The sequence below is a fragment of the Esox lucius genome, chromosome 7, assembly GCF_011004845.1.
Source record: "Esox lucius isolate fEsoLuc1 chromosome 7, fEsoLuc1.pri, whole genome shotgun sequence".
NCBI lineage: Eukaryota > Metazoa > Chordata > Actinopteri > Esociformes > Esocidae > Esox > Esox lucius.
In genome coordinates this window covers 34,109,020-34,122,922 of record NC_047575.1, presented here as the reverse complement: position 1 = coordinate 34,122,922, position 13,903 = coordinate 34,109,020, and the positions used below count along the sequence as shown (strand labels likewise).

At 45.4% G+C, this 13,903-nt stretch overlaps 1 protein-coding gene across 3 annotated transcripts in view; it reads right to left on the bottom strand.

Annotated features, from left to right (window-relative positions):
- The window catches only part of zbtb16a (zinc finger and BTB domain containing 16a), a 133,542-nt gene that overhangs the window by 47,302 nt on the left and 72,337 nt on the right, over positions 1–13,903 (bottom strand). For all 3 annotated transcript variants that reach the window (XR_829013.5, XM_010893528.5, XM_020048274.3), the window contains exon 4: positions 5,098–5,184. Coding sequence is in view for 2 of the 3 variants with exons in the window: in XM_010893528.5 (XP_010891830.1) it covers positions 5,098–5,184 (87 nt within the window). In the remaining variant the exon portion in view is untranslated. The remainder of the gene's footprint in view (positions 1–5,097; positions 5,185–13,903) is intronic.

Sequence of the window (13,903 nt, the reverse complement as noted above, 5' to 3'; positions counted from 1 at the left end):
CACTGTTGCCTCTCCAAAATGTTTAGCATATTTTCCCTGTAACACAAGACTGAAAAAGGATGGGAGGAAAGAGAGAACGGGAGGGGGCAGTCCCATTATTTCTGGATTTTCACTGAGGGGGTCAGCGGACACTTCTAGAAACAGGAAAACACATTGCTTCACCTCCCAAATATGGCCAGAATCACAAGGCCTTCTACAGTGACAGAAGGTACCATGACAGACAAGTTTCCCCCCCGTGGACATTCACTGAGGGCACTCATTGCGTAATAAAGCTCAAAAGTCACATCAGGACACGGGATCTCCTGGACCCTTTTAACTTGCACAATCTATTAACATGTGTCTTGTGTGTGAGGGGTGTCTTGTGTGACAGGAGTGTGTGGGGTTCAAACGTGTTGCTCCATGATCAATGTGAAGTGCTGTGAGATGATTTGACCAGCGAGGGTAGATCAGGTTAGTCCAGCTGGCCCTAAAAACTAGGTGAAAAAGGCCTCCCACAGCAGTGGCGAGTGTGTGGGCAGTACTGAGTGGCTTACTGGGTAAACACAGCCGCATGGTGTTGTTTTTCCTCAGAGTCCTGGCACCTAAAAACCACGGCAAGCCAAGGCTCCTGTCCCCGTGTTATTCGGAAATCAGGAAAACTCCAACAATAAGTCTCACTGACGGATGAGAGGCCCAATGCCATAGCACTGGCATTAAAGATAAACTAAATGGTGTCTACTTGAACATGATACATTTTCTTTCACTTCTTCTATGGAGAAGTCATAGTCATATTGCCATTCTTATGTGAACAGTGAGAGGATATACAGAATGTTCCTTCACAATTGCGTGACCTTAAAATTATTTTATTTTAGGTTTTATTTGCCCATACTGTCAATACATTCCGAGAATGGGAACGCGTACACAGGGATAGAGAAGAACCTAAGCAAATACCAAGTAAGGCTAAATATAAATCCTTGGTTCCAGCCTGTTTTACAGGCAGCGTGAGTGGCTGAAGAAGTGCTGCAGGCAGCTGATCCCTCTGACGTCAACTAACCAGAAGGGATCCCACAATAGTGCCATTGAAGGAACAGCATTACGCAGAAATGGCCATGACTTTAGGGCCAAATATTGTCATTTGAGAACAACACCCCATGCTGCCAAGCAGCCGCTCAGATAACATCTGGATTTGATGGTCAACAATGTTTTCCCAGCTAATGTTTACCAGGGCCCGGTGTTTGACCGCTGTCTAAAATCACAAAAGTGTTGAATAAAAACATTACATACAGGGGTAAGTAATATGTCTCCTACGTCCATTAGTATTGTCTTAAACCTATTTCAAGGTAAAGTACATCTGAAGTCTAAAGTGTTCAGGAATAACTCCCTCCATTTCGTAAATCAGAATTTAGAGTAAAGTGTTGACATAATGCACGTCTTCGAAATCCCATTAACATTTCCAGGAATGCCATTGATCATTGACCGTTTGACACAAGAGTATTTTAATGACGGACAGAGAGAGTAAAGACGTGACGATTGCATGAGGGGAAGTGTAGAGCGGTAGCCTGAGCTCTCTGCCCTGCTGTACCCTCTCTACTGGCCCAGCAGGTCTGTGCACCCGGTGGGAAACTGAGACCTGGAGGTTTACAACGCCGCGCAAAACTCTGGCTATCATAAACACCACCTCCATGCTGTCATGAACTATTTATATAGCGGTTAACACAGTCACACGAGCACCAGACTGTGGAAGAGGGCTGGAAAGGGAGGCTGTAAGAAGGAATCACTAACCGTTCAGTAAAATACTTCTGTTTTCTTTGTGCTTGGATGGATACAGCAGATCCCACAGGGGCTCATTTCTTACAAGGAACAAGGTGTACATTACAACTCATTGAAATCTGTCTGCTCATTCAAAAAGGTCTGTCTACCAGAGAATGTGATTACTGTATATTCGCGTTTCAATATACTGTAAGGCAAAATCTCTGTGTATTAGCCTACATGCTAAGGTTTGACATGATCTAAACTGGGTTATATCCTTCCTAGCAGTGTACAGTAAGTTATGCATCAACACAGTATTAGATAATAACCCGTTTTTCAGAGGGATCCAACTGAGTAAAGCTAAGCATATGGCTGAGCATATTGAGGTATGGAGCCAGCATATCAGCCTAGCACATTTTTATATATAAGCCCAGTGGGCCTCAGGGGAGACTGGCCTCACTGCTGTTCCAATCCTGGGCAGGAAGACAAGTCCTGCTGCCCATTTCTCTACTCCAGACAGGAATCCTATATTTAGAACTACTGTTCTTTCTGCTGGTATGCCTGTCTGGTCATTAGCCTCATTTAACCCCTCTTTACTCCAAGACCCTGGAATTGGTCAAAGCATCTGTGGAGGACCCTGTCAGTGTCCTTCCCCCGGAGATCGCTCCGGTGAGGAGGGCTGGGTCATGTCTCCATTATATTTGGTGTCAACAGTCCATTGTGATTATGCTGTGGCATCTTCTACAGGAAAGCATTTCAAATGCAAACACAAAATGACTGTCAAGTTGAGTAATCTTCCTTGCACTCGCTTCTCATCACTGAACGACAGCACACCGCAAGTTTGACTGCTGGAAATGGTTTCAGTGGAGTAAAAACGGGAATGAACGCACGGAGCTTGATCATACCGCAGAGGGGTGACATAGTACAGGCTGGGTCCCATTACCAGTTCATAGGTCTGAAAGAAGAGGGCTTGTATTTTGGCCGGTCACAGAGGTGAGGAGTGATAGAATGACTATCATCCAGTAAACCACAGGTCACACTCTTCAATGCTACCAACACACCAATTGTCGTGATCCCACCTGCCACACTCTGGAGTCAAAAGCCATATACACAAAACGCACACGCACAAACGCGCGCACACACACGCACACCAATGCGAACCATGAGTGGAGGGGATCCCAGTCCACCCCTCTAAATTAAGAGCGGTACGCACATTGAGGAGAGGTTTTGGAATCTGCTGGAAAGATTTGGTACCTGGCACCAGGCAACTTGGTCATCACCATGGTCACTCTCCTGTCACTAACAAACAAGACCCAGCTCCAAAGTGGTCATCACCATGGTCATTCTCCTGTCACTAACAACCCAGACCTGCCTCCAAAGTGGTCATCACCATGGTCATTCTCCTGTCACCAACAAACAAGACCTAGCTCCAAAGTGGTCATCGCCATGGTCATTCTCCTGTCACCAAATAACAAGACCTAGCTCCAAAGTGATCATCACCATGGTCATTCTCCTATCACTAACAAACAAGACCTGCCTCCAAAGTGGTCATCACCATGGTCATTCTCCTGTCACTAACAAACCAGACCTGCCTCCAAAGTGGTCATCACCATGGTCATTCTTCTGTCACTAACAAACAAGACCTAGCTCCAAAGTGGTCATTGCCATGGTCATTCTCCTGTCACTAACAAACAAGACCTGCCTCCAAAGTGGTCATCACCATGGTCATTCTCCTGTCACTAACAAACCAGACCTGCCTCCAAAGTGGTCATCACCATGGTCATTCTTCTGTCACTAACAAACAAGACCTAGCTCCAAAGTGGTCATCGCCATGGTCATTCTCCTGTCACTAACAAACCAGACCTGCCTCCAAAGTGGTCATCACCATGGTCATTCTCCTATCACTAACAAACAAGACCTGCCTCCAAAGTGGTCATCACCATGGTCATTCTCCTGTCACTAACAAACAAGACCTGCCTCCAAAGTGGTCATCACCATGGTCATTCTCCTGTCACTAACAAACCAGACCTGCCTCCAAAGTGGTCATCACCATGGTCATTCTTCTGTCACTAACAAACAAGACCTAGCTCCAAAGTGGTCATCACCATGGTCATTCTCCTGTCACTAACAAACCAGACCTGCCTCCGAGGTGGAAGGCATCCCCCCGTTCCCTCCTGTCTTCATTACCACAGCTTCACTTCCCTCCCAGGGGACTGAGGGGTCTGAAGTGATCCGGCTACACCTAGCCAGCCAGTGGAATCTAAGGTCTGGCTTTCCGTTCCGTTCCCCTCTCCCTCTCTGGCACCCAGGCCGTGTCATCAGGCACAGGGAACACCGTTTGCCAGGGAAGATTTCCAGAGTTTCCCACTGTAAAAAGCCAGCAGGCTGAGAACCATGACACAGGGGTTTGGGCTCTATACTGGAAGCCACAGTTACTATTGACACTGCGTTCAGAATGTATTGCCGGAGCTGTTATGTGGTAACTGCACCTGCCAATCACCTTATCCATGTGAGAATCTCCACGCATGGTGAACCAACAATGTACCTAATCTGATTTGTATCACCTCATATGGTGTAACTTATATGGGTCATTTATTGATCCCTGGTCTATTTCATTACACATTGTTTTCTAGATTGTATTAATGTGTAACTAAGTGTTGTCTTGCAATTGTTATTACTAATCAGTACAATAGGGTCATGACTATTCAGCCATTCTGACATCAACCCTGCCACAATTCACAACGCACATCAAAGCTTGTGAGTACAAAAGTACGTTTAGGGCTTTTTATTATGAAGTTTAGATGCAATTTCAATGCTGAGACGTTGAGCATGGTATGACACCAGCATTTCTAGCAGTATTTTGATTCACTGGGTTATCTGGAGTACTCAGAGAGTAGACTAAAGAAGAGAAGTACAGAAATTGCCAGTGTTTTGAAGTTCCATGAAATGAGTCTCTGTGGTTGTCAGGGTTGCGGTCAATTCCACTTTCAATAGCAATAACTATGCCCAGAACTACTTGACTGGGGGAAAATGTTTTGGTTGTCTTACATTACTATCTAAAGATGAATGCAATAATTGTCACTCTAAATAAGTGTGTTTGCTGAATGACTAAAACATAAATGTGCTTCAGACCATTTCAGAAAAACAAGATGATAGCTATTATAGATATAAATCATGACTTCAGTCAGACCTTTAAACTGTAGACACTCAAACAACAGACCCAGAATCGGATGACGTTCAAGAATCTGGTGGGAGCAGAGCAACTGTTTCTAAAATAATACAACTGTCGCTAACACCGAGCCATGGTGCAAACACGACCCATCTACATGGGAAGCCTTACTGGAGCAGAACAAGCGGCGCTGTTCTTACCTGTGTGGATCTGTCTGTGAGCCTCTAGAGCTTCCTCATTCTGGAACTGGGCTCCACACTGGTCACAGACAATGGCCTTTTCACCAGCTGTTACACAGGAGAGGAGACAGGGGGAGGTTTAATATGGACACGTTGAGAGACCATGCTAAGTGTACATGTGTTGGGTGAGATCATATGCGTGCAGGCGCCCCCACAAGCACACACACCAGAATTCATGTTTGGTTTGCTCTTTTTTGTGGTGTGGTTTTTCTTTAGAAGCCCTTTTAGGTTTCCAACCACACCGGTCCTTTTACCTTGTTCTTTTTCATTTTCTGTTTGTCTTTTTGAAAGCAAAATAACAAACTTATACAAAGCCTTTGGAAGAAACATACAGTTTTGTTATGCGAAACACTACTGATGCCATTAGGTGTAGAGCAGTGTGTAGGTTTGTCAACAAACCCGAAATATGGAAACTCAGGTCTGCAAGTGTAATTTTTGAAACACTTGTTACTGGCGCTGTAACCTGGCATTAGCAATTAGCACACACACACAGAAGGAGCTATGGGAGCAAGTCTCAGGTCTAGACAAGCAATAGTTTTAATGGCATCAGTATGCAAGCTCGCCAACTCACTGTCACCAACAGGCAAGTCCTGCTCCACCCAGGTATTTAACAGGCGTGTTCTGTAGCTCTGTAATCCTGATTTCAGGATACTGAGAACCTAAACGAGACCTTGGCTGTTCTTGGGTTAGGACAAGACGTTACGACACACTCCAGCAGCAGCAAATCAAAACAGGAAGTCAAATTTTAGATAACTTTTTTTTACTTAGAGACAGAGACAAACTGAGGGTTGGTTTCGCAACAACAAACAGTGATATTACCAAATAGCTACACTGTATGTCTGAGGAAGACAAGGGACACACAAAGAAGACAGAGTTGCACATTTGCCAGTTACAACTTATGCAATGCCAGTACTACACATTAACTGTCATTCACGGCACAAGCTTACACATGTTCTTTTCCTCTGAAATATGGCATATAAAAAGACAAAAAATAAAATGTTCTGCATATTTGATGGCAGCTCATGGACAGGAATGATTAATGCAAAGCTGAATGTACGGCAAAATTGCTACTTAACCTTTAGAGAGGAAACTGTGTTCAGTGACAGAATATTTCATTTTTAATCTGCTTCTTTCAAAGACCAACAAAGATTACTGAATATGACAGGGTCATGTGGTTTTCCTAGTTGGGTCACCTGGTGCAGAAAAACCTTTTTTGGGCCTAGTTAGTTGTGGTATTTTAACACTGTACCAGGGCAAATCCACAGAAAGTCCTACCTGATTATCCACAAATAACATGCCTCAATACGTTTTAATAAAGCTGTGCCCCAGTGGCAGTAATGCTGGTGCGTGGTTAAGGAAAATGTACAGTATATTTTGGGGGATTATATGTTCACTTTGATAGAGACATTGGTAAAAGAGGACAGGCCTTTTGGTTCAATATCAATGACTGGAATAACCTAGATTACAATATTGTTTAAATTAGATATTTTTAGTTCAGCCTTTTCTTCTAACATGCAATTGATATAGCAATAGTAAACTTACAAACTGAATATAGAAGTCCACTTTCTGGAGGTTTACATGCCCTCAGTGGGTACAGTAGACAAATATCAACAACTTCAGTTACATATCGTTTGTCCATTCAGTGAGACATCAAAGCTTAGATTTTGCTTTCCAATGTAATTTTCCTATTGCATAATTGGCCAAAAATGTATCCATCCTGCTGACCCTCCTCACAAACAAGCCATCCCCATTGCCTAACTCTGGATTAGGGCTAATAAACCTGGGCTCTGCAGATAGCCCAACACTGTAACCGCTCCTCAGGGAGGCACACTCCCAGACATCTATGCCTACAGAAAGTGGCAGTGTGATGCCATGTCTCTACCAGGACAAAACCTCTGCTGGTGTGGCTCATTACTGCCTGAGCAGAGAGGAGGACCGAGACAGAGGGGCCACAGCACCAAGCCAGCCAGCCACCCAGAAGGCAAGAGGGACCATCTCTGGGGCCCCCTGAAAAACCCTCACCCAAATCAAAGTTAGACATTTTCACCCCCTGCCCGTTTTCCATTTCATCAATAGAAGACATTTGGTTAGCCATACAGAGGGAGGGGAGGGGAGTGGAAGGGGTTGAGAGAAAAAACCCTCACTGGCACTCTGGCCCAGCCCCCCCCCCCCACCCTCTGCCGCGGGCAGTGCTGTGGCAGCAACGACTGAGCCTCCCCTCTCCAGAGAGAAAAGAAAGAAGTGGCAATAAAAGAATTGTCCTCTAACAACTCCCGCTTCCTCCCTCCCCGTCCTAGATGCTTCAAGTTGCCACAACCGGGCCCTAAACTGACATAATGGGCCTTGCACAACTGATGCTTCGGATGACCCCCGAAAAACTAGGGGGAGTGTGGGTGTTTGTGCCACGTGCCACTGACAGACTCTTCCCTTTTCGCTTCCTCCTCAGAAATATTGCACAAAGTTGCGGGCAGCGGGATTTTGGCATTTCAAAAGAAAGAGAAGACTTTGTTTATAGCCGGCCAGGCCAAGAGGAAGCAGCCTCCAGCTATTGTACATGGAAATCAAAGTCACGGCACAAAGTGGATGGAAGGCTGAGGGTGAGTGGGGATAAGAACTCCAGCTGAGTGAAGAGGAATGAGGGGTTGAGGTGATGGATGTTTAGGGAGTGGCTACAGCGGGTGTGGGTGTATGCATGTGGGTGTATCCCCACCATGCTGCAGCGCACCCCACCAAACCCCACCATGCTGCACCGCACCCCACCTAACCCCACCATGCTTCACCGCACCCCACCAAACCCCACCATGCTGCACCGCACCCCACCTAACCCCACCATGCTTCACCGCACCCCACCAAACCTCACCTAACCCCACCATGCTGCACCGCACCCCACCTAACCCCACCATGCTGCACCGCACCCCACCAAACCCCACCATGCTACACCACACCCCACCTAACCCCACCATGCTGCAACACACCCCACCTAACCCCACCATGCTGCAACACACCCCACCTAACCCCACCATGCTGCACCACACCCCACCTAACCCCACCATGCTGCAACACACCCCACCTAACCCCACCATGCTGCAACACACCCCACCTAACCCCACCAAGCTGCAACACACCCCACCTAATCCCACCATGCTGCAACACACCCCACCTAACCCCACCTAACCCCACCATGCTGCAACACACCCCACCTAACCCCACCATGCTGCAACACACCCCACCTAACCCCACCAAGCTGCACCGCACTCCACCACCACAAACACACATCCTTGTATTTCTATCATTACAGGGACCAGAAGAAAAATCTATTTTTCTCAGTAACAACCCTAAATCTAACCATAAACCTAACCCAAAACTAACCTCAATCACTTAAAATGTATGCCTAGACTTTAACTAAACGTGATGCCCAACTTTAACACTAAACCTAATCCCCAAGCCGGAAAATGACTTTGTCCACGTGAGGACTGGACAAAAAGCCTTAACAAGGGAAGATATTTAATGTTTTTCGTATCCTTGTTAGGAATTCTGGTCTTTATTCGATCTGTGAAACGAAAACACACACACAGCCACTAGCCTGCAATGTGATCACATAACCCTGTCACTCAACAGCACTTATCAGAAAGAAGATGCAGTTTGTCCCTTTCTGGAGTGAGGGAGACAGAGAGAGAGACAGAAGGAAAGAGGAAAACAGAGAGAGAGACAGAGGGAAACAGACAGAGAGAGAAAGAAAGAGAGAGAGATACAATCAAGCTTGGCACCAACAAAAACATAGCCTGGCTGTTTGGTGAGCCTACACAAATGGGTTACGTAAGACAGTACACTCAGTACACACACTCCTGTCAGAACAATGCATACAGACACCACGCTCTCTTTTTCTCCCTCCCTCCATGGGTAACGAGCTGTGCTGTACAGTTTTATTTACACTACCTTCTTATCAGTCACAGAACAGTACAGAGGCTGCCAATTGGAAAGGACAGCCCAGAACTGTGTGTTCCCTTGCTCAAGTAGACGTGTAACACAGACAGCAGATTTTTTTTTTTTTTTGCATCCAAGAGTAAAACCCTGGGCTGCAGCCAGGATTCCTCTCATAAAACCGACGCAGGCACGCACATGCATACACACGCACATGCATTCACACGCACATGCATACGCACGCACATGCATACGCACACACGCATGCGCACACACGCATGCGCACACACAGGCCACAGACAGACCGAGGACACGCAACTACTCAGGCTATGAGACATATACAGTGGAACCCAGACGGGCGGTTGCCCATAGGCACGTGCATTACACACAGACATCAACATCTGGGTTCCCCGGAATGACAGTGATTGTGTGAGCGGCCATGGTACAGTAGATATGAGGAGATAACCACTGGTTCTGGTCCAGTTTATCTGGTTTGCAATCATCACGTATTGTATTGTTATCACCAGGGGGAAAAAAGGAAATAAGAGAGAAAATCTTCAGGCCAAATGTGACAGCTTTTTGGTCCACTGCTCAGATCAAGGATGTCTATAGAGGTAAAACGTGGACAAATATTGACTTGCCCAATGTGAGGGCATGTGCATGAGAACGCACGGAGACAGACACACACACACACACTCTCTTAATTCAAACCCCGAAAATGGACACGCTGCAGCAATTCAGCCTTGTTTTTTTGCAGCCCAATCTCTTAATCCATTTTGCCTGCAAACCAATTTGTCTGTCCAGTAGGTCACAGGCAGTTTTTTTTTTATCCCCTGTTTTTCTGTCGCTTGCTCTTCTCCTCTTTCCCTTTCTGTACAATGAAGCCATTTCAGTGCACTTGCCCTGGGGAGACCGGGGGCATCTCAGTCCACATGAAGCCCCCCCCTCCTTACTCTCCCCTGGGCAGACGTCAGAGCCTTGTTCTAGCAGTACAGTAGTGTACCACACTGGGTGACACCCTCCCTACATCCTTCCAGAACAACTATCCAACTACTCTAGAGAACAACAGATTAAAAACCTACCAGCCAACCACACTTAAGCTCAGTCTTCCGTCGCACTGCCCTAAAGGTCAAAAGGTTCCATGTGCTTTCCGGCTTTTCCTACCCAACCTTTATTTTGGAGAGGGGTGGGGGGTTCAGCAGATATGACACGTTGTTGCTACCCCCCTCGGTCCTCCTAAAATCAGGCAGGTCCAGGGAGAGGAGCCACTGGGTCTCCTGGTGCGAAGTGGCACGAAATGAGGACAGGACCTGAAAGTCCGTCTGTCCTGCTGTATACCCATTAGGGCTGCACAATTAATCGAAATATAATCGAAATTGCAGAATACTTGTAGATTACTTAAATACCTGGACTAATTTTGTTTAAATACTTGATTGTTTTTCAATATTAGTTTGAGTTAACACTGCAACTCCTAACGATGATGTCCAAGACATATTGTCCCACATGCACAACAGCACGGTTATTAAAAGTTTTGGCTTCAATGTCGGTGCCTACAAACAAACTTAAAATGGGAGAAAATATACCTCAAGTGTTGCAAAATTTTGCCTAACCAGCGATGGCAACAGCACAAACATAGCAAACGCCATTGCATTAAATGAGCAGTAAAACGAAAAGTTTGACACATTCAAATTGGTAATAAGTGTAAAACAGAAAACACACTGAACTGAAATTTCTATTGAGTTTAATAGCACATTATGTAGGCTATGATCTCTATTTTTAAGTGAGATCATCTATGCTGTTTACAACCATGTTTGAAAATCACAAATCATAACCGTAATTGCAGTATTTGTCAAAGAAATTGCTATTCTACATTTCATCCAAATCATGCAGTCCTAATCCCCATACCCCTATACAGCACCTTCATAATTAATAGGTCTTCACTACTGATGGAGACCCTCTCCCAATGAGGATTTTAGGCCAGTTGGAACAGACGCTTGTCAACACAAAATGACTTTCAGAAGGAGGTGCTTATTGAGTAGCAGGTAAACCTTTTGTGTAAGACAGCTCTCATTTAAATGGTTCATATAAATGGAAATAGTTCTCGCTGTAACCAAACCAAGTCAATCGGGGACTGAACTGTTAGAGACAGACCGCTATCGTGGCGCAAGCCGAATTATACACTGACAGTCTCACTCACTGATCACAATGGTAGCCATGATCAGTGGGCGACAGATTCTCTATGAAACGTCTCTAGACACAGTTCTCATCACGTCTCACCCCTTCGCCCCAAGAGGGTAATGGAATGTTCCAGGTTGTAAATACTTGTTTGAACCATAGGACTGATCGATAACCGTCTTGGTGGGGGTGGAAGGCAGCCGTCTGACCATGAGGTGAACCCTGACCCCTCACGACCACCACAAGCCAGAGCAAAACCCGCTGGATAAAGCAATAGACATGTCTTTACAGTGCTGTAAATGGCTTTACTGCTAAGGAGAAAGGGAGGCTGGGGGGTGGGGGCAGTTTCAGCTGTCATTTGTCAGCATTTATATTCGGCCTGGGGAAAGGGTGACTGTGTTAAACTGGGTCCAACAGATGCCTCTAGATGCCTTTTACAGGACCAGTCAAAAGTAACAGCCAATGTAAAAGAGTTCAGCCACTAAAAAGCTGCCCAAGACGGAGAAACCTGGTATTAAAATGGAACAAGAGGCAACAAGCTGTGGAAGTAAATATACGCCATTCAAAATAACTTTATAGACAACATTTTCCTATCTCTGCTTGGCCATATCGGCAGTTTGTTTCTATTGGCTTTGACCATAGGACTGGAAAGAGGGAACTAAAATGATGGCAGAGCCTGCTGCATGTGCGCTCTCTCCACAGGTCAATAACCTGTAAAGATTTAGCGTTTAGGGCCCATTATTTCCTGCTTTTCAAGTCACACGTTGTCAAAGGCACTTCTGGGTTTATTAAGGCCAGAGTAGAGTCAGAAGACTGGGGGGAGGGGGCACCAGGCAAAAACCATGACCTCTGGGACAGTAAATGTGACAGGAAAAAGGAAGGAAAATCTGTTTTTGTAGGAAGACCAATAGAATTCTAAACAGAAGACACTGAAAACGCAAACCAAAAACTGTTCCTAAAACAGTCATACATGAAGATGTGTTGGCATCAGTTGAACATCATTAAAAGGGTACAATAGTCTCATGATCATCCATCTTAAATCAACGTTAATCTGAAAAGTTCCACCAGCCAAACACAACTTTGGTAAACATTTTTTAAAGAAGAAACAACCAGTTCCAGCTGGACAGAATGGTCTTAAACAGAACAGTGGTTCCCCCTTCCCAAACCAGTGCACCACAGAACCTCACTGCATCCCTGAAGCTAATTTGGACTGGGGCTGATATTTGTCAGGTAGTGTAAGGTCACATTAGGGGTGGGTGTTGCCAAGTACCTTGCGATACGATATCACGATACACGTTACGATTCAATACATCACGATTCATCACGATATCACAACTGAATCACGATACTTACTGAAGTGCGAAAGAAAACCTCAAATAATATTAGTCTATACAGTGGTGAGAACAAGTATTTGATACACTGCCGATTTTGCAGATTTTCCCCACTTACAAAGCATGTAGAAGTCTGTAATATTTATCATAGGTACTCTTCAGCTGTGAGAGACTGAATCTAAAAAAAATTATCCAGAAAATCACATTTTATGATTTTTAAGTAATTCACTTGCATTTTATTGCATGACATAAATATTTGACACATCAGAAAAGCAGAACTTATTAAACCTTTGCAATTACAGAGATCATATGTTTCCTATAGTTCTTGACCAGGTATGCACACACTGCAGCAGGGATTTTGGCCCACTCCTCCATACAGAGCTTCTCCAGATCCTTCAGGTTTCGGGGCTGTCGCTGGGCAATACAGACTTTCAGCTCCCTCCAAAGATTTTCTACGGGTTCAATGCTTCAATGCTCTTACTCAGGGAAGGAGGTTGTTGGCCAAGATCTCACGATACATCCATCCTCCCCCCAATATGGTGCAGTCGTCCTGTCCCCTTTGCAGAAAAGCATCCCCAAAGAATGATGTTTCCACCTCCATGCTTCATGGTTGGGATGGTGTTCTTGGGTTGTACTCATCCTTCTTCTTCCTCCAAACACAGCGAGTGGAGTTTTTGTCTCATCAGACCACATGACCATCTCCCATTCCTCCTCTGGATCATCCAAATGGTCATTGGCAAACTTCAGACCGACCTAGACATGTGCTGGCTTGAGCAGGGGGACCTTGTGTGCGCTGCAGGATTTTAATCCATGACGGCATAGTGTGTTACTAAAGGTTTTCTTTGAGACTGTGGTCCGAGCTATCTTCAGGTCATTGACCAGGTCCTGCCGTGTAGTTTCCTCATCCCTCACCTTCCTCATGATCATTGATGCACCACGAGGTGAGATCTTGCATGGAGCCCCAGATCGAGGGAGATTGACCGTCATCTTGAACTTCTTCCATTTTCTAATAATTGCGCCAACAGTTGTTGCCTTCTTACCAAGCTGCTTGGCTATTGTCCTGTAGCCCATCCCAGCCTTGTGCCGGTCTACAATTTTATCCCTGCTGTCCTTACACAGCTCTCTGGTCTTGGCCATTGTGGAGAGGTTGGAGTCTGTTAGATTGAGTGTGAGGACAGGTGTCTTTTATACAGGTAACGAGTTCAAACAGGTGCAGTTAATACAGGTAATGAGTGGAGAACAGGAGGGCTTCTTAAAGAAAACCTAACAGGTCTGTCAGAGCCAGAATTCTTACTGGTTGGTAGGTGATGAAATACTTATGTCATGCAATAAAATGCTAA